General features: G+C 43.0%; 1 protein-coding gene across 5 annotated transcripts; it reads left to right on the top strand.

The window, feature by feature from the left end:
- The first annotated feature begins 1076 nt into the window (after nucleotides 1-1076).
- PODN (podocan) lies at nucleotides 1077-23608 on the top strand. Of its 5 annotated transcripts, none has more exons than XM_083619465.1 (12): nucleotides 1077-1206; nucleotides 2045-2206; nucleotides 5020-5288; nucleotides 6360-6453; nucleotides 8891-8955; nucleotides 11757-11866; nucleotides 12862-13018; nucleotides 13898-14013; nucleotides 15215-15872; nucleotides 19855-20003; nucleotides 21321-21535; nucleotides 22932-23608. In XM_083619465.1, the coding sequence occupies exons 3-11, from the start codon at nucleotides 5025-5027 to the stop codon at nucleotides 21496-21498; spliced, it is 1791 nt and encodes a 596-aa protein (XP_083475591.1). In that variant the 5' UTR covers nucleotides 1077-1206; nucleotides 2045-2206; nucleotides 5020-5024; the 3' UTR covers nucleotides 21499-21535; nucleotides 22932-23608. The 5 variants fall into 5 exon arrangements, with proteins under 5 accessions (XP_083475591.1, XP_083475590.1, XP_083475593.1 ...); XM_083619464.1 differs by having other exon boundaries at nucleotides 1093-1206; nucleotides 1976-2206; XM_083619466.1 differs by lacking the exon at nucleotides 2045-2206 and having other exon boundaries at nucleotides 1125-1206.
- Nucleotides 23609-24649: the final 1041 nt, after the last annotated feature.

Genomic DNA, 24649 nt, shown 5'->3' with positions numbered 1-24649 from the left:
CGGCTTCAGAAAATCGTTCAAAAACTGGAGCAGTTCTGCGTTTTTGGCATTCAAAAGCCGAATCGTTCGACTAAGGAGATGTTCGACAACCAAGGTTCCACAGTATTAAATAATGGATGTAGGAAGCAGATAGAAATTTTCCTGTTCAAAATAAGGACAGTAGAATCCCAGAATACCGGTAATCTTTATACCCTTTAAAGCCTGGGCTAGAACTGGGCTAGGGGGAAGCAAGGCTGGCCCACAACATTTTACAGCCTGAGGTAAAATAGAAATCATGTAATGGCCCTGCCACCACTCCCTCCACACTTACATTATGCTCCTCACTTTCTAGGCACAGGTCTGAGCACACACACCCCGGCACTTTCCCCACAAAAGCTCGCTCTTTAATGCTAAATTGGAACAAATGGCAATTCGTGTTTCCCAAAGTAAGTGCTCAGATGCAGCACGGACCTGTGCCTAGAAACAGCACAATATAAAGTATGGATGAGCCCTCAGTTTGCCCATATTGAGGTGTGGGCAAGAGGAAGCTTAAAAATGCTGCTTGGGTTCAAAAAGTTTGAGAAATGCTTTTAAAGCAAATGCCAACTGAGGGCATCTTTTTCATGCACTAGTATGATTAAGTCAGGTGTGGGGAACTGGCTAAGGCTATACTATACCAAATGTTTCCCTGTTTTGATTTAAGGCAGTGATGGCCAAACTTGGCCCTCCAGCTGTTTTGGGACTACAGTTCCCATCATCCCTGACCACTGGTCCTGTTAGCTAGGGATGATGGGAGTTGTAGTCCCAAAACAGCTGGAGGGCTGAGTTTGGCCATCACTGATTTAAGGCCTCCTTGCCCTCCAAACTCACCATACGTAGTGTGTGTGTGTTTTCGTTTTCTGATACTGTTGTTGCATGTGTGGTCCTGAGGTCATAGAGTTCAGAATAAACCTTAGATGTGAGTCATTTTGCATCAAGCAGCCAGTTTGCTTTATACAAATATGCACTTCCCTCTCACCAGCTTTTGGGAATAGCTTAATGGTCCAGAGGTGGATCCATTCCAGTTAAAGTAAGCCAAGATTTTGGGGGTGGGGAAGGTGGAGGGAGAGGAAACAATAAGACTTTAGTCTGAGCAAATGCTCATGTGAATTGGGAAAGGAAGACTGAGGAATTTTTGATGCCCAGCAAGAACCCAAAGGGGAGTGGTTTCCTGCAGACTTCTCACAGGTATGTTAAGGTTACAAGAGGGGAAATTATTTGTAGTGCATGGTGTCTTTTAATGCATGCCGTTTCTGTGAAAGAAATTTCTTTCCCATTTAAATTTGCATGGTCTCTGGAAGTGCTGCTGTGACTGTGGATCACAAACCATGTTACGTTACAGAGAAAACGTAGCTCTCCCATGGAAAAAATGACAATGTGGAGATAGTGCTTGCTGCTGATTATGGTATCCCAAAGAAAAAGTGGCAGAAACAGGATTGGAGGGAAATGTCTCACAGGGGAATCCCAAGTTGCCTGAAGTCTCACATAATAAAGACCTGTCAGTATATTGAAAACCCAAAGGAAAGGGATGGGAGGAATGAATGAATGACATCTGTTCCCATTTTAAAATTCAAAAACAAAGAGAAAATATTGTGACACCTTAAAAACTAGCAAGAATATTACTTTATTCAGGCAACCCAAGTTGGGTAGCCACCAAAATGTAGAATCCAGAATTTGTCAGGCAAAAATGTCAAACAGTTCAGGAGGCAGGACTGTCGAGAAAACACACACCCTTTGCTCTGTCCGCCTCATGTATAGATTGCTGCTCCTTCTCCTTTTCCTTGTTATTCCTACAAGTTGTGCTGATAAAAAGTGACTGGAAGTTTAATCTTTGTCCAAGCCACTGAATACATACAGCTATTAATTTCTCCCTCCTCTTCTGCCTCCTGCCCCCTCTTCCACTCTCTTCTCTTACATTTTCCCATATGGTGACTTTGGAAAATTCCTCTCTGCATAGGAAAGGACAGGAAATTCTCTTTGGGAGAGAGAGTTGCCTATTCCTCTCTCCCCCCCTCTCCCTTTCTAGTTCTGCTGATCACATCTGGAAAGGATCTGACTTGGGAAAGGGGGAAAGTGTTCGGCGCTTCGAGTGTGTAATTGACATGGCATGAGCAAGCGGAGCCTGGGGGGGGGGGGCAACAAGAGAAACGCTTTTCTCCAGACACTCATCACTACCAGCTAAACAGAGGTGAGTTTTTGTTTTCTGTACTTTTTACTCTCTGATAATAGCATGACAACTTGGAGGACAGAGAACAGCTTCCTCAATTTTTTGTTTTTGCCACGGCTGCTTGAAAACTCGTTATGCACACCTAAACATGCATAACCTGCTAATTGGAGGGTGTAACAGCACCTTACAGCAAGAGAGCCACAGGCACTGTGCATGTCTAATTGCTTTTTCTGGAAAACAACCCCTGAACCTTTCAAGCGCTGCTGGGCACAGAATTCACCACCGGTGCTGCAGATACAGGGCTTTGGGAGGCAGAGATGCTATTTTGGACCTCAAAACAAAACCAGTATGTTTTGGCTTCTTAAGCAGAAGAAAATTTATACATCTCTCTTGCAGTACTTTGCTGAGACAGGCGCAGGATTTGAGCCAAACTTTGGTGGGCTTTCTACAGAGACTTGAGAGATGAAGCCAAAGTGAGACAACAAACCTAGGATAAGTTTATGTAACAACTTAAAGAGGAGGGGGGGGGAACCCATCTTAAGGCTTTCTTCAAACTGCAAAAGAAATCAGAATAGCTTGCCGGGTTTGTCAGTCTTGCCAGCAGATTTTTTTTTATCCCAAGTGTCTTTCTTTGGTACCGGAGTAGTGATTGCTACAAAAGCTCAAGACAGATTGATGTCAGTGGCATGGGTTCCTTCTAGCTTCATAGTGGCAAAACTCTGCCAAAAGGAAAATTGAATAATCTTCGTATGACTTTATACTCCAATAAAGCACACCTGTGGTCAAATGAGGTGCTCCCACTTTGAAGTGAGTGCAATTGCCGTCAAATACTCATCTGACACATTCAGAAATTTACAAATTTGCTGCAGCGTACACAGCATGTCAGGAAGATACGCAGTAGTGGGTGTTGCAGTCCCAGAAAAGGAAGTCATTTAAGGTTTGATGATAGAAACTGGATTGTGGACAACAAACAGCTTGGATCTGGTTCGTGAAACTTAGCCAGAACAAAACCCTCCTCTTTGGGGATATTCTGCAGACAATGGTTTAACTATTTGCTCTGTCACATGCTTACTGAGTTGTTATGGGCAAAAGCCTCTCACTCTCTGAAAATGGAGAAAACAATAAACAGGGAAGTAACATGCAATTGTTTTGGTTGCATAGAATCACAGAATTGGAAGGGACCCTGTGGGTCCTCTAGTCCAACCCCCTGCAATACAAGAATCTCAATTAAAGCATATGTGACAGATGGCCATCTGTTGCACAAAGTTACAAGCTGAGTTACAGTAAGCCATGAGAATCAGAAGGTTGTATGAAAGGACTTACGGAAGAGGTGGGTTTTAAGGAAGGATTGGAAAGAAATGAGAGGCAGCACCACCCAGGTGTTGGAACAAAGCTCACAGGCAGCAGGGATGTATTAGAAATGTAAGTGAAAAAGAAAGATAATGCAGTGCTTTAGAGGTAAGGACAAGGAGTTTGTGCTGGACCTGGGAACAGGCAGGATGTTAGTGTAATGATTTAAGGAGTTGGGGACACGTGGCCAGAGTAATGAGAGGTGAATGATTTTGGGAACGAAGTGCAAGATACAGGTGAAGGGACCAAGGTGAGGCAATGCAAGACCAAGTATAAGAATGCAGTAGCCTAGTCAAGAAAGATGCAGATCAGAGTGATTGCAAGGGAACAGATAGGATGCAAAGCTGCAACAGGTGATGCAACACAGCAAAAGCGGGTTTAGGGCAGCGTGACTGGTTCTGCCACACTGGGCTCTGAGCCTAGGGGGCACTGCAGGGTGTTGCTATGATGTGGATTGAGCAGAACAGAAGGTGAGGGGGTGTGTTCCGAATTTTGGCCTTACACAGGGTATTGCTGAAATTTGAAAGACCAAAGTGTGTTGCTGCAGCACGCCGTGTCTGTGGCTTGAGTATGGAGAACAAAGGCAAGAGGCCTGTTGTGAATGGCAACATTGTCAATTGATAAGGAAAGAATACAAGGAGAAGAGAAAATGGGAAGAAATGTGAGAATTTCAGTCTTGGGCATACTGAGCTTCAAATGAGGAGGGTGTCACTTGTCAAATCCTAGTGCTGCAGCTATAAGAAAAGCTGCAGCTGTCAACATTTCATCTTTTGCACAGCTGCTAAGGTAAAGAAGCTTTTCTCTTTTCTTTCTGGTGACCCCACTTGGGAAAGGGAGAAAGCTAAGCATCTTCTTATATTTGCAAATCGTCCTATGTCAACCTGTGACTTAGCACCAGGTTGGGGAATCTTTTCAGCCCAGCCCTGAGGTCCCCAACTCCTGACAGCATCTGCAAAGCTGAACTGAGAAGGGAGATCCAAGCAAAGCTTGAAGTCTTGCTTGGATCAGCTAGACTGGAGTTCCCGTTCCAAAACTCCTAAACTCCAGAGTGTTGCCATGGTTTGGTAGCTCCTCAGTGGAAAGAATCCCAGTGGGGCTTGCATTTGGTGTCAAATTTCAAAAGCATTAAATACAAGCCAAGGGACAATCAGAAGTGCATTTTAAGACTTCTGACTGTTTCTTTGCAGGTGCAGTTGTATGTTGTCATATATGGGGGGTGGGGTGGGCATGGCTTGGTGAAATGGCCTCACAGGCCAAATCAGAACCCACTGACCCCCAGGCATGATGGAGCCAATGGGCTGGAGGTCCCTTACCAGTGACGTAGCAATTAAGCCACACTTCCAAGCATTTAATCTTCAGGGTCTGGTAGTAAATGAATTTTCAGATGTCCGTATTCCTTTGTGCCATTGTAGAGGTTCAAGCCTACCTTTAAAAAGAGCTGCTGTTAACTGATCCCCAACTCACTGATGTTTCCTTGATTTCAGTGGAAATGTACTTAAAGTTCGGGTCCCTGTTCCCTGTGCTATGGCTCCTGGCACTTAGCTCCAGCAGGATTCAAGCTCGGAAGAATGCAGACAGCAATGAGTTCCCAGAAGATTCATCGGAACTAATCGACCCAGAACGTAATTCTTTGGCTCCAGATTGTCCTAAAAAATGCACTTGCAATCCAGAAGGAATTGTGGATTGTGGAGGGTTTTCACTGAAAGAATTTCCCATAGATGTACCAGAACTGACGAGCCACCTTTCCTTACAGGTATTGTAAAACTAAACATGGACTGCAAACTGTTTGTGGGATCAGGCCCACAGTTTTCTTGTAGCTGTTTGTAATGATGTTTGTACAATACAGGGCCTAAAGCAAAGGCATCAGGTCTGGCTAAAGGAAAAGGTATTATGAAAATATTGATTTGTGGCCTATTTGTGGAAGAGTGCAGTGTGAGCTAAGGCATTCTTAGCTTATTGTACATACAGGCTGCTTCCAAATAGCCCGTTTACTGCACATTCATCCTGGTTTGTTTGCAGGGAGACTAGATGACAGCTATTTAATGAACATTCATTCTGACTTATTTGCAGGAGGTTAGATAATGTAGCATCAAAGCAAGTGTTATCACACATTTCCCAGTGTATTTCCCCATCACTTTTCTTATCGCAAAAAGTCCAATCTTTTGGGGAGACGGGGTTGCTGTGCAAGTCCTCCACATCCTCAATTTAACAACATGTGAGTGTTGCTGTTGTCAGGCTGCAGGATTCAGTCTGGAAGTGCCCCCAGACGCTGAGCTATATTATCAGTCAGGATGCAAAATTCTGCACAAACATACGTTGTAAAATTTAGTAACCTTCCACATCCACTATGGCCTGCATCCAAAGAACTGCACAACTTGTCTGCATGCTTAAGGAATGCTTGGGCTTACATAATAGCCACCCACAATCCTCTTTTTGAGCTGAAGGGGGTTTTCAAAGCAGTTTGAAATAGGACGTGGGTGTTTGCACTTCAAAAAGAAAATACTCTTTTTTTAAAAATCAGCTCGGCTTGCCCAAGTTCTTAGGTGCCTCTAAAGCAACTCTTTGATTCTGGCCCATATGATTTGCCTGGTTCTGTCTTGTGCTCTCTCTCTGTGTTTGCTGCAGCACAAGCAAAAGCTTGTGCTCCCAAGCAGCTGCATCAGCAGGACAGAAGGCTGAACAGTTCCATCCCACCAGCCCATTTTAGAGAGAAGCGATCCTGCCATTCAAATCCAGGTGAAGATTCTCAGAAGCGCCCTTTCGTTTCAGTGGGGAATTTTCCCATGTTCCTCAAGGTCCTGATAAATCTTTTCACTTCTTTCAGAACAATCAGATAGAAGAAATCTTTCCAGAGGAGCTGGCACGTCTTTACAGGCTAGAAACACTCAACTTGCAAAATAATAGACTCACTTCCAAAGGTAAGCTGCAAAAATCCAGACTGGCCTCTTAACTCCTGATTCGCTGTCTTTCATTGGACTAGGAGGAATGTTGATGCTTACCAATGACTAACACTGCATATCACCCACTAGGAGGAGTGAAATGTAATTCGATCCCCTCTTTCCTTGGCTTAAAGTAACTCTTGATAGTATTGTGAAGCCCTAATTTCCGGAACTTTGTAAGTTTGGTGCTATGCACATGCATGATATGTAAAAGAGCTACGTACATACAGATATACAGAGAGAAGAGGGTGGGAAAGGCAGAATGAAGGCAAACACTTTTGTGCATACTCAGAACTTGGTTATATCTGGGGAGGGACGCAGGTGGCGCTGTAGTGTAAACCACCAAGCCTCTAGGGCTTGCTGATTGTAAGGTCAGCAGTTCGAATCCCTGCAACATGTTGAGCTCCCGTTGCTCTGTCCCTGCTCCTTCCAACCTAGCAGTTTGAAAGCATACCAGCGTGAGAATATAAATAGGTGCTGCTGCGACAGGAAGGTAAATGGCATTTCAGTGCACTCTGACACTCATCACGGTGACCTGTTGCACCGGAAAGCTGTCTGTGGACAAACGCCAGCTCCCTTGGCCTGAAAGCGGACATGAGTGCTTCACCCCATAGTCAGATTCGACTGGACTTAACTGTCCAGGGGTCCTTTGCCTTTACCTTTACCTATAGCTGGGGATGAAGATTGAAGGGATGTGGGTCACATAGAAGAAGTGGGCTTTGAGGAGGGGTTTGAAGTGGGGAGAGAGAGAGCACATGCAGGGACTGTGGAGTTGTTTAAGGTAGGCAGAAGGCGGTTTGGGAACCTCTGGTAAGATCTCATTGAGACAAAATGAGGCAATTGCCTCAGACAATGGGGGTGTGTGTGTGGATTTGCATTCCCAGCCTCCCTCCCCCTCACCCACTGGCCTTGCCAGACACTGCCTGCCCGCACAGCTGCTCACACTGTATATATGTAGTTCTGCAGAGCCATTCCCTGCTTTCCCCCTCTCTGCCACCACCATGGCCCCCACTTGCTCACCTCTTCCCCTCATTAACTGCTTTGCTGCTACTAATTTAGCAGTGGCAGCATTGACCATACCTCTGCTCCCACTCCTGTTTGTCTTACTCTGAGGAAGGGCCAGGAAGGGATTATTCAGAGAAGGTGTTCTGGGCAAGATGGAGAAATCTCTATCCAAAGTTCTGATGGCGCAGGAAATCTGGGCCCTTCAGAGTGAGGCTGAGGGGAGGAAGAGCCAGAGGCAATAGCATGGCCTCTGGTGCCAGCTCATTAGTGGTGGCAAAACAATTAACAAGGAAGCTGGGAAAGGAGCAGAGAAGGATGCTGGTGGAACACTTTGTGTTGCCTTTGTCTCTGGATGATTTGCAGCAGATTGACATAATTTTCGGAGGTCACATTCACACTATGGCTTAACTCTAACCGTCCCCTTTCCCAAATTATGCTGCTGCAATTAAGAAATCTTGAGGAGAATCCAGGTGTGTGCTTATGTGTGTTCAAGTCTGGGACTGAAAACCAATTACTGGTAATAGTCCAAGCAGTGGCGTAGCGTGGGTTGTCAGCACCCGGGGCAAGGCAAGTAATTTGCGCCCCCTAACCCGTGGATTTTAGTAGGGGCAGAGAGCTGCGAGTGCGAGCGCGCCCCCCCAGATGTTGCGCCCAGTGCGGCCGGCCCCCCCTGCACCCCCCACGCTACGCCACTGAGTCCAAGCGTATGTTTGGAAGCACCTTGTTGCTTCCTTCTACGTGAAGGAAGCAACATTCCAAAAATTCAGTTGGTGGAGAAACTTCAGGTCTACGCTCTCAGTAAAAGCCTTTTACTGGAGACCACATTTAAGAGAATAGGAGACCTTTGGTTGTCTGAGGGGAGGCATTGCCAGATAGCATGGGCTTCATGTACATGTCGGTCTTTAGAGATCCATTGAAAATGCTTCACTACAAAAAGAAAATAGTACCCTGATTATGGACACAAGTACAAATGTTAACCTACAACAGCCTACTCTGCAGACCCTTAAAGGCTAAGTCTAATCCACATCTTTTGTAACGACTTGTTTTTATTTTGGGATGCAAGCATGCTCACAGCTAGTTCTATGTGTCAAAGAGGGTTTGGGGCTTATATTAGGGGTGGGGGTGGGGGGAGCTGCATAGGAAGCTACATTTGAAACTGAGGGGACTTTCAAAAGCAAATTGTAATCTGTAATGACCTGCTGCTCAAAACATGAAAGAAATTCTCACTGGAAATGGTGAAACCTTTGGGTGTGCCTAAAGTATCTCTTTGGGTTCCAACTTACGTAAAGATAAAAATTAAATACGAATCTGATATTTCTAGTCATTTTTAAAGGGAAAGGATGATGATCATAGATTAAAATCCTTTAGTTGCTCATAGGGGTACTAATTGTCAAAATATTCCTATCTGAAGGACTTCCAGAAGAAGTGTTTGACCAGCTGGAGAACTTGAATTACCTGTATCTTGCCAATAATCAGGTAAGCAAATGTGGTCTTACAAGAGCTGCTGTTGGTTATGTGTGTATGGACTGGGGACCAGGAACCCTTTTCAGCCAAGAGCCACATTCCCTCACGGGGAACCGTGGTGGGAGCAACTAATATTTCTTTTGCACTTATACTGTATTCACAGGATTTTACACCCACACACCCCCATCTCCACCCAGGCAGATAAGAAGAGTGATGACATTTCAAGGCCACAATCTGGGCAGGCAAGAGCACACAAGGAGTGGGTGGAGCAAAATCAATGATGGGTATGGCATGGGGTCTGGACAGAGAGGCCCAGAGGGTCACATTTGGCCCCTGAGCTAGTCCCCACCCTTGGTTGAGATAAACACTTCACCTAGTTTCTTCGTTTAGTATTGCTTGAGGAATTCATTATTTGCATGAACTGACTGATCCCAGAGAGACGAATGTGTGGATCTATGTCGCAATGCAATTCTTGGCTCGAAAAACATATAAAACTTATGAAATGCCCATTTCAGAACAAAATACATTTGGAAATGAATATTTTGTGAGAAAATATGTTGAAAAATACTTATTTAAATGTGCACGTTTTAAAGTTAGAAATGCAGATGAATTCAGAAACAAGACAGAACGGACTTATGAAAAAGCACCTGTGAAACGGACATGAGTTGAAAGAGACCGAATCATCCCTTTCTTCGTAACTAAAGAGTAGTTTGACAGTGGCTTGCTTTTCAACTGTATTCTTTTGGCTTAGAGTGTTAGAACTTTAAAGATGCAGTAGGGACCGTGACGTGCTACAGACAGACAGCAGTAAACAGTTTCATGGTGTTCCATAGCTGTGGCCATTGAAACTTCCATTTTCCACAGCGCCGACTGTGTTGGTGTAGCAGTAGCTGATCATTGACAATCTGAGTGGTCATCGTATCAAAGGAAACTGCACTGACTCCACCAACTCTTTCAAATGAGTTTACCCTGTTGTGGGTTAGGTGCAGTATCAAACTGCTTCTCCAGTAACATCATGTCCTTTCCTCCCATTTACAGCAATTTTCCATGTAACAGTTTTGGCAGTGAACAGCTGCATAAAAGAAGAACACGAGCCAGGCTGTGACTAATATTCCAGAACGTTTCTGTCCAATTCCACACCCCCCCCAGCTCTATGTGATAAAATGGCCATTAACCTCCCTGTTCCTGCTGCAGAAGAAAATTGTATCTGAATAATAGATGCAAAACTTTGAAGATGGTATACACATGCAAACATAGCTTGGTAGCTTTACATATTCAGAACCACAGTGAACATACTGAGAACCAGGACACTGAAGTAAACAGTGCAGTAAAGCCAAGGCCCATACTTAGCATGAGGGCAAGGATATGCTGGAGACAGGGTGCTTTCATGAGGATCATGTACTGTTATGTGCTTGGCAACTTTGACTAGAAGACCACATATAAGACTTGACGATAATATATATACCTATGCCAAATGGAAATAAAAATCTCTGTAGCAGGAAATCTAAAATTCATCTGAGAAAATGTAACTTCTGAAACAGTATTAGAAGTGGGACCTGCAACAAAATGTTGCAGCGTGGAGTGTTTCTGGTTGGGATGCCAGGCAGCCTGCCATGCCCTTCTCCTGGATTCCATTTCTGTCCCAAAATGTCAACCAGCATTCTGTGGAAACTGAGCATATTCAGTCTTCATTGGACTGTTTGGGGTGAATCACCCTCACCTCAGGGGTCCCCCCCTTTGAAATTGCTTTTGTACTTCTGTAAACCTTGGAGCTTCACTGAGCCTGTTGATACATTTTTTTTGGTAGTACCGTTTTGGCTGTGAAAGCAAAACATTAAAAGTTACATAAGCTGAACGTAAAAAAAAAAAATAGTGGGAATATTGTACACACATTTGCAATTTGAATCTCCAGAATTTAATTTCCCAACTCATTGTTAATTAATTTATTTTTATTGGGTCTTTCCTGTTGATAATATATGTTAAAACTTAAAGTGATTCAGATCCAGTTCCCCAGCCTTGTGTTATTGGCAATGTTATTAAGTAATCACCTTGTCAAATGCAGTATGGTACTAAAATCTTAAAACTAACAGGATTCATAAGTAGGAATTTTGAAAATAAACCACATTAGAAGAGCACACATTTAAATTTTCCGCAAGCAAATTTGTATTAAAAGCATATTCTCTCTGAATAATTTTATTTCTTTCACAATGTTTTTCCTCTGTTCTGTACAATGCTCAGCTTCCAACAGACACTAAATAAATATTGAATAATATATTCATAGTTTGTCCATTACAATCCAACATGCCTGCAGACAAGGTTACAGCTCACAAAGTAAAACCCATGTCTTTCAAAGATAGCGTGAGAAGAAGTACCCTTCAGAAATTTGATGAAAACTCAGAGGGGGAGCCTGTCATATACTCTTGTTTTCTCATGAGATTTTTTCCAGGAAAGGTCACTGAACTATTTCTTGAAAGGATTATAAACGTAGCATAACATTTATTTGCTCTCTGAATCCACTATTTCCCCCCAATATTAACAAAACAAAATATGTCTCAATACAAATAAAACTCCTTCCAGGGATGCTGAAACAAAACATTAACTGTTTCCTACAGTGTTTACTTATATTTGTGAGGAAGACAGAAATCCTCACTGCTGTGAGGGAGCTCCACTTTTCGGAGCTTGACCTTGTTAGGTTTCCTCATTGAAACAAATAGCCTGATAATATTTTGTTGCAAAACTGGCAATGGTGGCGGTTTGAAGCCTTGTGTCTCAGACCACAATATCCTCTTCTGGCACCATATTTTGTTTTCCAGCTCACGGCGGCTCCGAAATGCCTCCCGAGGACCTTGATCAGTGCTGATTTTGCAGCCAATAATCTCACTAAGATTTATGAGCTCACATTCGGACAGAAGCCAAACCTGAGGTAAACAGAGGGGTTAAGAGGCAACTGTAAGAGGAAGAATGTCACACTGCTTCTGTGGCAGATGGGGGGAAGCAATTGTTTAGTAAAAACCACTTGCGGCCTACAAATTGTAGCTGGAGGAAGAGAATTGTTTATCTTTGAAGATGAATTAATTCTGGTGGCTTCTGTTGGATGTCGTTTGCATGCAAATAGCAATTGGGCTGGAAAGTGTCTCAGAATACTGTAACAGAAATTCATTTCATTGGTTTTGTGGTCGGTTTGTTCAGGAGTGGAGGTTCCCAACATCACCCCTCAAAGATTTGCTAGTGAATACTTCATAAATAAGAATAAGGAAGACTACATAGATCAGGTATGTGGCCCAGCCTTTGTTGGTCTGTAGCACACATCATGCTTGATCATTGGCCACGCTGGCTGAGGCTGATGGGTACAACATTTGGAGGACCACATTTTCTCTATCCAGTAATGAACTCTGATACAGAATTATTCACCATAATTTATAGTTGAGGTTACCTTCTGTTTAGGGAGTTTGGTTTGGGGGGTGGTGGTAAAGCTTTCTATTGGGACTGCGGCAGGAATAAAAAACCTAGGTGAGTATCAGAGCTTCAGTCTTATGTAGTCTTTAAGGTTCAGGATCTGAAGGAATAAAACTAGTGGATCATAATGAAAAGCAATGAGTGGCTCCTTAGGAGGCCTTAGGGCTCTCAGTACTCCAGCAACCAGGGTAGGTTAGTAGCCCCACATCCAGAAGGATGGCAATGGGTAGCAGTCATCAGCCTGTATTTAAGGCAAGGGCAGGCAACATGACCTGGGGGCTCAGCCCAGCTCCCCTAGGTTTCCCATCTGCACCCTCACAATTGATCCCAAGGCTCAACAAGGTGAGGAGGAGCTCCTGATCAACAGTTTTTAGAGGTCATTTTCAGAAAACTTTATGAAAAAAAAACCAAGTAGCTATATCTGTACTTATTCCCAATTTAGTCTATTTCCCTTTCCGGTAGGTCAGTGTACCTTCACAACAATAAACTGGAAGATGCTGGGTTACCAGAAAGCATGTTCAATGGTTCTGATAATGTGGAGGTCTTGATCATGTCCAGCAATTTCTTAAAATACGTTCCAAAGAATTTACCATCAGCACTGTATAAACTACATCTAAAGGTAAAATGACAATTCTATTACAATAGTTCTTCTCCTTGGGGATGGGATTGTGTTTCTTTACATAGCAGGAACTCACACTTTGTAAATCTGATTCCTTTGAAATCATCACATGTCTATCTAGCTGACGGTCTGTTTTTCTGTCTATCATGTTTGTGGGTTGTGCTCTCTGCCCAAGAGTATCTGAGGTATTCTATGGCTATGAGTGCTTATGTCCAGCTTAGGCTTGCTTCCCAGCTACAGCCATTGCTGGACTGGCATAGGCTGGCCTCAGCTGTGCACAATCTAGTGACCTGCTTTGACTACTTTATGCACTTTACATGGGGCTACCCTTGAAGGCTGTCTAGAGGCTGCAGCTAGTAGCTGTCAGCTGGCATAGAATGCAGTTGCTATGCTGGAAAGTGGGGTACTTCAATGGGACCATGTGACACAGGTCCTGAAAGCACTGTACTGGCCAAATTCAAGATGTCAGTACTAGCATATAAATCATCATCATCATCCACTTGGGACCCAAGTAGCTAAAATAACACCTTTCCCAATACCAACCACCTCAGACCTTGAAACTGGCAGAGAAGGCCTTGCTGGTAATACCGCCACTAGAGGCTGCCAAGTTGGTGCTGACCTGTAACAGGGCCTTTTCAGTGGTGGTTCCCCAGTGGTGGAATGCTGTCCCTAATGAGGTGCATCTGTCTCCATCATTATTCATTTTCAGAAGGAATTTGAAAACATTTCTATTTATCCAGGCATTTGTTAGCTGCAGAAAACTGTTTTTGGCAACTCTAATATCACTGTACCACCTCAGAGATGTCCACCCTGTACTTTGAGGACTATGATGTTAGGATGAACAAACTCATGATCTACTTCCTGTGTTTCTTATGGCAGAACAACAAATTGGAGAAGATTCCTAAAGGAGCATTTAGTGAGCTTTCAGGACTTCGAGAGCTGTATTTGCAGAACAACAAACTGACAAATGAGGGCATGGACAATGAAACCTTTTGGTGAGCCTGTTGATTTTCTTTAGTGGATGTCAGCCACATGTTGCCTTACAGCTATTCTACTTTGTTAATAATTTGTCAACACATTAAGAACAATTACAACACATCCAATCTCCTATAAGCTGTGTTTTTTGTGATATTATGGAGTACTGCCACCTCTTCTTTTTTTGCTGCCCATGGCATCCATTTTGTGCTGGCACGCACAACGTTATTATCAATATATGGTCATTGACACTTTTTTTAAAATACCCAAAACAGGGCTGCATATGAGAATAACTTTCCCTCTATTTTTGTTAGACACTGCAATTGAATTGACTCAGAAATCGATTAAGTTATCTCTGAAAACAACTGTTCATTTTCTGAGCCAATGCAAAGCTTGGAAAATAATCCCACACTCTATGCTTCCAAGCACCCAGAATCAAACTCTGATTTTGTTTCCTAGTTTAGAGTTGACGATTAAACCACAGTTTCCTGACTGGGATATAAAGGGAAACTATGGCTTAATGACTATGGAGGTCTTTCAGTAGATCATATGAGTAGTTAGAGGAGGGAGCATAAATGTTTTTGCAGAACACTTAAGTTCAAATGAAAAGCTACTAAGTTGTTAGGTTAGGCTATAAAGTGGAGGTGGGTCTAGTTTTATCATTAAATGGAACATGTGGAAGATATGAGCAAAACTCACCTCCCCCTCTCCATGTTCTAGCTGCTTGAAGATTTTTTTCATAGCTGTCTCACTTCCAGTATTGGAACAGTAATGGGTGTGACAAATTTAAGCAGCGATGTAAGGTAGGATCCTTGGTGCGGCAATGATTTGCAAGCTCAGTGGGTAGGAAATATAGAGCAAGAGGCTCAATAGATTTATACAAAGGGTAGGGATCATGTTTGTACCCCAGATCAGGAGTAGCCAAAGTGATATTCTCCAGATGTTGTTGGATTACAATGCCCATCATTCCCGACTGTTGGCCATGCTATCTGGGGCTGATGGAACCCAACAATTGGCTAATCTTGCTTCTGATATTGTTAGACCTCATCTTACATCAACCCCAGCAAGCTTGCCTAAAACTAAAAGGTCAAGGATGGTGAGAGATGGAGCCCAGCAACAGCTGGAAGGGCACAAGTTTCTCACCCCACTTTACAGATTTCAATTCATTTTTTTAAAAAATGTTTAACTAAGAACATTCATTTCACCCCTTTTTCTTCCAAGGAAACTTTCGAGCCTTGAGTACCTGGATTTGTCCAGCAATAACCTTTCCCAGATCCCAAGTGGCTTACCTCGAAACATCGTCCTTCTCCACCTAGAGAAGAATGCAATTAAGTCAATAGGCAGGGATGTCTTGACCCAGATCAAGAACCTGGAATACCTTCTGCTTCACAATAACAAGTTGAAGGCCCGGGGGATCCACCCTCAGGCTTTCCATGGCCTGAAGAAGTTACACACAGTCCACTTGTACAACAACCAGCTGGAAAAGATCCCCAGTGGGCTGCCCAGACGGGTTAAAACTCTTATGATTCTTCACAACCAGATATCGGAAATTAACAGAAATGATTTTGCTACCACTTATTTTATGGAGGAGCTAAACCTTAGTTACAATAAGATCACCAGCTCACAAATTCATCGGGAGGCTTTCCGCAAGCTGAGGCTACTGAAATCTTTGGATCTTTCAGGCAATAATCTCCATACCATGCCTTACGGGTTCCCGAAGAACCTGCTAAGCCTGAAACTGAAAGTGAACGAGATCAGCTCTATTCCCAGGCGCACGTTATCTGGGATGTCAAAGCTGCAGGAGCTGTATTTGAGCAACAACAAATTGAAAGTCGGTTCAATATACAGTGGGTCGTGGCAGGATCTCGCCAGTCTCAAGGTACAAGCATATCACTGATATTGTGCGACTCTTTCATTTAGACATAAACACAGAAAAAAGTCATTACATCAGCAAAGAAATCCAACTTCCGTAATTGAAATAGATTTTGCAAACAGAAGGAATTATGCAAGTATACTTACTATGACAAGAAAAGGAAGTAGAATGTTGTGTTATTTCACCACAGAATCTGGAAGCTTGGGGCAAGATCTAAGGGCAGTACATAAAGGCAAAGGGGGGCATAGGTGTGTTGAGATGCAAAAAAATGGGTGGCAAGAATTATAAAGAGACAAACAGTTGGTGTTGTACAATAGCATTTCAAAGAGAGATTTTCAAGGCCTCCAGTTTGTTTTGTGAGACTAGCAATTATATTATTAACAGTACATGCCAATGAGTTTTCAAGTGTAATAATTTAAATTTGAAATTGGTTTGAGGTAATGGACTTCATTTGCAGAAGTACACAGTTTTCAGCTAAGATTGTGAATCTCTGGATCAGAGTGAACACTGTGTGTAAAACTCAAGGAAATGGAAGCAGGGAACTGGGAAATATTTATCTCCTCTGATCTGAAGATTGGTCCAAATGGGCTAGTTACAGATGTAAGAAATTCTACCAGGATGGCATAGTATTGGTGCAGAAAAGCTATATGTTTTGGAAGTTGGTTTTCAGATGGGATGTTGGAGAATTCCATCAGAAACAAGAGTGGAAATCCCCACAGTTTGCATGTTCATTAGAGGTTAGAAACAGAAATCACGTAAGTGAATATGAGCAGTGTTCAGTGTCATTGGGTTTTTCTGTACACAAATGTTACATACATAATTACATTATTTGCTGTATAGTGTTTGTCATTTACCTTCCAATGAAATGCATTTAAATTAATTATGTAATTAATTTCCTAAGTTTCGGCCACAGCAGATAGTGAGACAAATAATAACATAGAGTTTAGTGAAAGCTGAACTGTAGTGCAAAGGAAACAGTGCTGACTGCAATGAACCCAGGATGGGACAGAAGTCACTGCCTCCTTACATCTCTACTTTTCACTCAGATGACAAGCCTGTAGAGCTGTTTCCAGATATGAAAAGAAGAAAAATATCAGAAGTTTTCTCAGGAAAAGGTGTCTTCAGAGATATTTAAGCTCAGCTCTAGAACCTACTGGTTTCCTGAGACAGGATGGTCAATGGAAGACTCCAGCATCTGCACAGATTTCTTATGTTGCTCATCCATAAAGATCTATTGAGAAGGTCCTACTGGCATAAAGTTTAGAGAACCAGAGTTATATGAAAATACATTCTTGGTGGCTGCTTCACAGCCATTAAACTCTCCTGGAGACCCCCCAGATTCTGAACCTGAGCTTTTTTGGGGAAGCATTGTCTGTAACTTTGGTTAAAACGGTAGAGAGGAGGGCATATGTTAAAATGGCTCACACGCTAGGCTCTGTAGTTCATTAAAACACACACACACACAACTTTGTGGTCTTGCAATCTATATTAAAAAGTTAGCGGTTATTGAAGATGCAGATTATTACACTGCCCCACCCCCACCCCTGCCAGATGAGACAGGTGAGAAACAGTAAGTTAATGAATATGGGTTTAGGTGTCAACCATGGGTTTTATTGTTATTTATTTTGCCTTTTAAACAACTCTGCTTTTCTTGGCTCCAGTTGGGACCAAAATGCAAAAGTGCCCAAGTGGCATATTTAGCCAGAAACTGGCTGAACTAGTTTTTCATAGAAAGATGTTTTTGCGTGATTTCCAGCTCTGTTTCTCCAAAGCCAAATATATTGAGTAATCTTTGTGTGAGAGCTTGAACTTCTGGCTGCTTCTCCAGTCTGCTGATTCCAGTCTGGAATGTTCTTCAGCAAGGCAGAATCCTTTAATTATATAAATTTAACATTTAGCTCATTTTCTTTTGAGTAAGGCCCTGTAGGAATTGGGGGGAATTGGGGGGAATTGGAGCACTGCCTTTTGCAGAGCTTTGCTTTGCCTATACCCATAGGATTTGGAGGGGGGGAATTGTTTGTTTAATAAATTTCTGAGAAGACAGACAATGACACCGTTTAAAGAATGACGCTTGTTCTAAGAACAGGAGCAATTTAACCCCCCAAAGATCTGCTCACTCGACACTTTCCCAGACTGAGGGTGGATTTTTCATGATCACAATCATTTAACATCACCAGTCCTGAAAAAAACCAGCCTGGGAGGAATTCAGCATTGCTCTATGTGTAAATCATTATGTCAGCGCAAACATTTCAGCTTGCTAGGTGGAATTATCTCCCCATGGGCTGTTCCTTTTTTCTTATTAATATATACATAAATACACACACACACACACACACACACACACACACACACATTGGATATTCATTTAATTCCTGATGTTCATCATAAATTTTATATTAACTTGAACCTTGCATAGCCTATGATGTAAGTTAATTGGAGTTGAATTACCATACGATCAATGTTAATGTTGGCTAATGGCTAACTTCATCACCTCAACAGTCAATCAATGAGGCAGAAGTTAAAGTGAATACACATTTCAGCTGTACCCACTTAGCAGACAGTTAAGTTCAAACTTTGACGGTGGTGGTAGCTGACTAAAAATATAAGAAAAGATGTAATAATGTTAACAATAGTCTAAAAATAAAAATACATCTGATATTGAGACAATCTGCAGGAAGTCACTGAAAGCAAGACCACTTCACAAAGATAGAAAGTAAGCAAACTCTGGGCTGGTTGAGTCCTCAGCCCACTTGTAGCACATTTCGCCACCATCTCTACACCTCACAGAGCTGCAATTCCTTTCCCTCCTCCCCACCTTAGCAAACTACAGTTCCCAGGATTCTTTAGGGGAAGTCATGGACTTTAAATGTATGGTGTATACGCAGACTTAGACTTACTTGCAAGTAAACAAGTGTTTTCTTCTATAATAACATTTGTTTCTCTGTAAAAATGCTTCATGCAAGTATGTGAATTGTGCTCTTCATGAACGACTTCACTGGCCCAGGCTGGAGAGGTTACTGTGAGACAGTTCACTCAGGAGGTTAGTACAGTGGTACCTCGGGTTAAGAACTTAATTCGTTCCGGAGGTCCGTTCTTAACCTGAAGCACCACTTTAGCTAATGGGACCTCCTGCTGCTGCCGCGCCACCGGAGCACGATTTCTGTTCTCATCTTGAAGCAAAGTTCTTAACCCGAGGTACTATTTCTGGGTTAGTGGAGTCTGTAACCTGAAGCGTCTGTAACCTGAAGCGTCTGTAACCTGACGTACCACTGTATCTGTGTTTGGAGAATATTCAAGTTTTTGCCTGGGGAAAAGCCCTCCAAGTCCACAGTAGGAGCAATCAAACTTCAAATGCATAGTTTGAAGTCACAAGTCACTAGGCCATTCTCTTCCCCGTGCCCTAATCACGTGTCCAGAATTCTGAGAATTCTCAGAATTCTGAGCATCAAATGCCAAACACTGTTGTGTGTGCTGCAGATTCAACAGCAGCTGCAGCTGTTACTGTTCAGCTGGCCAGGCTGTCAGAACAAAGCTACAGGAAATGGGCCAAGAGGAAGAAAGCTGATGCAGAGGCAACCAAGGAGGGAAGCTGGGACCGCTGCTCACTTGTTGCTATGGCCACATTTCAATACAAATGTCCAACATTAGGTGGGCCAAAAGGAAGGGTAATTGACTAGGATGAGAGACTTCCCTAGGAATAGGGGAGAAATCCATTTCAGTTCACACTTAAAGGCGACCTTACCTAATTTGTGCTTTCCAAAACAATACACACAATGCTTGTTTTGCATGGGGGTTACGTTCCAGACCCTGTGCGTGTTGGCAGAACCTGCATAAAGAGTTCCACCAGTTGTACCCTTGCTTACACAAATTTCAAGTGCCTAGGTACTCAACATTTTTGTACAGTATAATCAATCTAGCCCATTTCAAAGCAAACTGATTTCCATTAATTACTTTCAACTAATGTTGTGCTCTCTGTTTTTCCTTTCAGATATTAGACATAGCTGGCAATCAGCTGACTTCTATTCCATCTGATTTGCCAGAATCTCTAGAGTATCTGTACCTCCAGAACAACAAGATTACCACAGTGCCAGAGGATGCCTTTGAATCCACACCCAACATAAAGGGAATTTATCTCAGGTTTGTAGTCCAGAAGAAAGGTTCCCCTGCCTGACCGAGATGCATCCAGTCAAGGGCAAGGCTGAGAAAACTCTTCTTTGGAACACCTAAAGTGTTTAGACAGGCCTGGTGGGATTTGTTGCATGTTAAATTGAACAACGGCATACCACCCACTCAGTGTTGTATCTAAAATTATCATTAAGAGTCTCCTCTGTTTTATAAGCGGTTGATTATGTGGCATGAGGAGATGCAATTCAAGAAGTCTAAAGCCCTCTTGGTCATGCAGAACCTAGCTGTGTGATTGTTGAATTCTGGCCATAGCCCTTTGCAGGTAACCAGAGTACAAATGACCAACGATCCAAACATTCAGATTACTTTTGCTAATCCAGATGTGAACATAAGGAGAGTTCTACTGGATCAGACCAAAATTCGATCTAGCCCAGCATCGTGCTTTCAGAAGTGGCCAACTAGATGCCTATGGGAAGCCTATAAGCAGAATATGAGCATGATAGCATTCTCTGAATCATAGGTAAAGGTAAAGGGACCCCTGACCATATAGGTCCAGGCGTGACCGACTCTGGGGTTGCGGCACTCATCTTGCTTTATTGGCCGAGGGAGCCGGCGTACAGCTTCTGGGTCATGTGGCCAGCATGACTATGCTGCTTCTGGCGAACCAGAGCAGCGCATGGAAACACTGTTTACCTTCCCACTGGAGCGGTACCTATTTATCTACTTGTACTTTGACATGCTTTCAAACTGCTAGATTGGCAGGAGCAGGGACCGAGCAATGGGAGCTCACCCCGTCGCAGGGATTCAAACCACCGACCTTCTGATCGGCAAGCCCTAGGCTCTGTGGCTTAACCCACAGCGCCACCCGCGTCCCTAATCATGTTCTGCAGCAACTGGTATCCAGATGCATTCTGAATCATGACTAGTCAACCAAGTTGGGAGCCATCACTAAATTTTGTGAAAGTGAGTTCCTTCATTTAGCTATGCAGTATGTGAGGAAATACTTCATTTTGTCTGTCTAGGAGACTAAATGGATTGTCCAGAAGGTGGATTGGGATCTACTGGTAGATCTTTGGGTTAATAACAGTTTGATTATGATGGAACAACCTCCCCCCTCACTCCTCCTGCATGTGTTCTCCTGGTGGTTCTCCTGACGTCCCCACAGCTGATTGAGGGGACTTGGGGGTGAGGAGAATTGTACAAACAGGAGCACTTGCACTGGCTCCGGCTAGTGGGATTACTTAGTTGAATCCAGCCCCTGGAGAGACCCCTATTTGCAACCCTGGGGTTAAGTTCCAACACCAGAAACTCTCTCTTTTTATCTTCAAGGTTTAACAAGATTGCATTCAATGCAGTAAAAGAAAGCACATTCCAGAGGCTGAAACATCTACAGGTGTTGGACATAGAAGGGAACTTTGAATTCAGCGACCCTTTGAAGAATAGGGACCATTCGGAGGAGGAAATGGAAGAGGAGGAGGAAGAGGAAGAACAGGAGGTCGAAGAATAATGAAGATAAACTTCGATTGAACCAAGTGTATCACATGGTAGAAAATTACTTTCAATGCTTTTCTAGTTATACTGTCTCTTTACACAACCTGCTTTTCTATGGCACCCCCAGCCTGTACACAAAATAATATTTGTGACCCAATTCTGTTAGTGGTTGGGTTGACAGATAAATATATATGTAGGTGCATGAATGTGTGCTGGTACAATGACAGAAGTGGATACATCACCAGGTGACCAAGTGTTGCATAGGGATAGCAATATGTGCCCCAGCAGTAATGCCTAATCCCTTGTGGCTTTCTGGAATGGCACAGTTAACTCACACATGGTGCTTGTATGTTTGCTGTAGTTACATCAGTTTTCATTCCTGATCCTGTAGCTCAGGTGTACTTTCAGTTCATAACCACTGTGGGATAGCATTATTCCTATATGAGTGTGTCCTGGGAGCATAGAAAACAGCCTCTCTGTGGCTGTCTCTGTGTACTGGCCATACTTGCAACGGCACATAAAGAGGTATTTCTGTGGCTGCTGTGCAGCATAAAATGTAAGAAGCTGTTGTCTCCTGAATCAAATGAACCTTTGGTCCATCTAGCTCAGTGCTGTCTACACTGATTGGCAGCAGCTCTCCAGTATTTTTGAAAGGAGTTTCTCTGGCATATAGCTGGAGATGTCAGGAATTCAACCTGAGCCTTTGGGCATGCAAGTGCTCTACCACTAAGCTATAGTCCTTTCCCAGTTTTTAACACTTCTTTTTTCCAAAGGCCTGTAAAAGCCCGAGTCTGGGGATTATTTGGAAGACTTGTTTTTATTCAAGCTTTTATTTTAAATGAGATTCTTAAGTCCTTTGCTTCTGATTTCCTTGTTACTAACCACCTTGGATATCTGGATAAAGGTAAAGGTAAAGGGACCCCTGACCATTAGGTCCTGTCGTGGTCGACTCTGGGGTTGCGGCGCTCATCTTGCTTTATGGAGCTGATGTACAGCTTCTGGGTCATGTGGCCAGCATGACTAAGCTGCTTCTGGTGAGCCAGAGCAGTGCACGGAAACGCCGTTTACCTTCCCGCTGGAGCGGTACCTATTTATGTACTTGCACTTTGATGTGCTTTTGAACTGCTAGGTTGGCAGGAGCAGGGACCGAGCAACGGGAGCTCACTCCGTCATGGGGATTTGAACCGCCAACCTTCTGATCGGCAAGTCCTAGGCTCTGTGGTTTAACCCACAGCGCCACTCGTGTCCCGGATAACTGGATAGAGCAGGCTTTATAAAATCTAAACGACTACATTTCTGCCTTGAGTTCTGATTCTTTGCTTAAGTTCTTGACTGCATTTTGAAAGGTAGCTGCCAGCGTTACGAACTGGGATAAAAATAAATGAATAATGAGCTGGGATGAACATGCAACAAATACATGATTAAAATTTTGATTCTCATGTTTTTCAGGAACTCCTTCAGCAAAGCGGCATGCATCCCTGTGTTTATGTATCTATATATATCTGTATCTCCATAGATATACAGAGAGCAAACAGTGCAATGAATTTCATGCAGGCGGTTGGCTCATGTGATGGTGCTTGGCCAGGCCAGCTGAAGAGAGTCTGCTCATGTTGGGGGGAGACCCCCAAGTGCCACCCCATGTCTTATACTTCATCTTGTCCAAGTACTTTCTGGATCATCAGGGATTCCGGGGGAATTTTCAAAAGCTGGCTTTTGTTCCCCTTCTTTCACTTCTCTCACAGTTTTCCTATGCAAATGAAAGCGAAACTCTTTAAAGCAAGTTCCCTCAAACAGTGTTTCTGTGTCACTGCATTTCAGTGAACCACTGCACTCAGTGATGGGAGAAGGGAGAGCATCCCGTGTGGTTTTGTTTTGTAGAACAACCTGAAGCATCTCAGAACCATCAGATGGCAATAAGACTGACTTACCACACTGGACATTTCTGTCCCCTTTTTTGGTTCAGTTCAGTATGTATATTTGGATTAAGAAAGAAATCCTATTACGGCTGGATCCCATATATAATTTATCCCCATTCCCAAAGCCTGCAATATGCTTCCACCTTTATGAAGGTTTAAAATATCAAATTATTATGTTTTGTGAAAATTAAAATATATTTTTGCCTTTGAGAGATTTGTTCCTTTGTGTGTGTGGGTGCTGGTTGGTTGCTAATATCCCTTGGACAAAGGAAATTATATGGACATATAAAGTTGGTCCATCTAACCAACTTTATTGGTCTTCAGTTAGTGGGTTGGGACCTACCACTGGATTACAGTCTGGCCTAAGGCGGGTCACAACAACACTGTACAAATATAGGATAAAGAGAAGTGGATCCTCAAGTACATTTTTGGAATGTACCTCTCCCTACTGTTTCTTTAAGAAATGTTGTCTTTGATGCCTCTTCTCATTTGGGTTCTCAGCTTCCACACATGGGCACACACTGAGAAACAGTGTTTGTTGACAAATCATGTCTTACGTTAGCTTGTTCAGGCTGTCTAACAAATGGGTAGATCCACACCATCCATGCAGAGCACATTCAAAGCCCATGACTTGCCCCATAGAATCCTGGGAACTGTAATTTCCCCTTCATCAGGCGACAGTTCCCAGCAGCCTTAAGAGAACTACAGGATCCTTTGGGGAAAGTCATGTGGTTTAAATGTGTGTTGAATGTGCATGTGACTATAACTGTGGAAATCTGATTTTACAGTGGAGAGTTCTTTCTTTTTACCGCTCACAACCTTATTTGAAGTTCCTGTGCACAATTTCATATATATATATATATATATATATATATATATATATATATATATGTTTGTGTGTGTGTGTGTGTTTCCCCTCCTTTCTTCCCAAACACAGTTTAGCTTTTTACATCTCTTGACTAGTGGATAAGCAGCACTGTTTCTGTTGGGGCTTAGCAAAGAGCTTGGAACAAGAGGAGCATTTGAAATCCAGAAAGAGAAGTTTCTAACTGTAGACCAGCAGGGAAAACACCTGATAAAAATCTGTGCCAACCAACCTTGCCAATAAATCTTGACTTTAGGATGGCCAGCTACTTCCTTCCCAACCTGGGCCTCTCCAAATGATCATGTTATTGCACAATGCAAATGCAGCTGTTACTCAATTGACCAAAGGATATGGGGAGGGGGGTGTTTCTGTTGTAGGGACGCCTC

Source organism: Podarcis filfolensis (assembly GCF_964270895.1).
Source record: "Podarcis filfolensis genome assembly, chromosome: 6".
In the NCBI taxonomy this organism is placed as follows: Eukaryota; Metazoa; Chordata; class Lepidosauria; order Squamata; family Lacertidae; genus Podarcis; species Podarcis filfolensis.
The sequence above is the reverse complement of the archived record's forward strand: the minus strand, read 5'-3'. Positions and strand labels throughout refer to the sequence as shown.

What these genes read in the sequence shown, in the direction of transcription:
- PODN (XM_083619465.1), top strand. Translation starts at nt 5,025, where the DNA reads ATGTACTTAAAGTTCGGGTCCCTGTTCCCTGTGCTATGGCTCCTGGCA. An exon ending in CGAGCCACCTTTCCTTACAG is followed by an intron (nt 5,289 to 6,359) that starts GTATTGTAAAAC and finishes CACTTCTTTCAG; the next exon opens with AACAATCAGATAGAAGAAAT. An exon ending in TAATAGACTCACTTCCAAAG is followed by an intron (nt 6,454 to 8,890) that starts GTAAGCTGCAAA and finishes TCCTATCTGAAG; the next exon opens with GACTTCCAGAAGAAGTGTTT.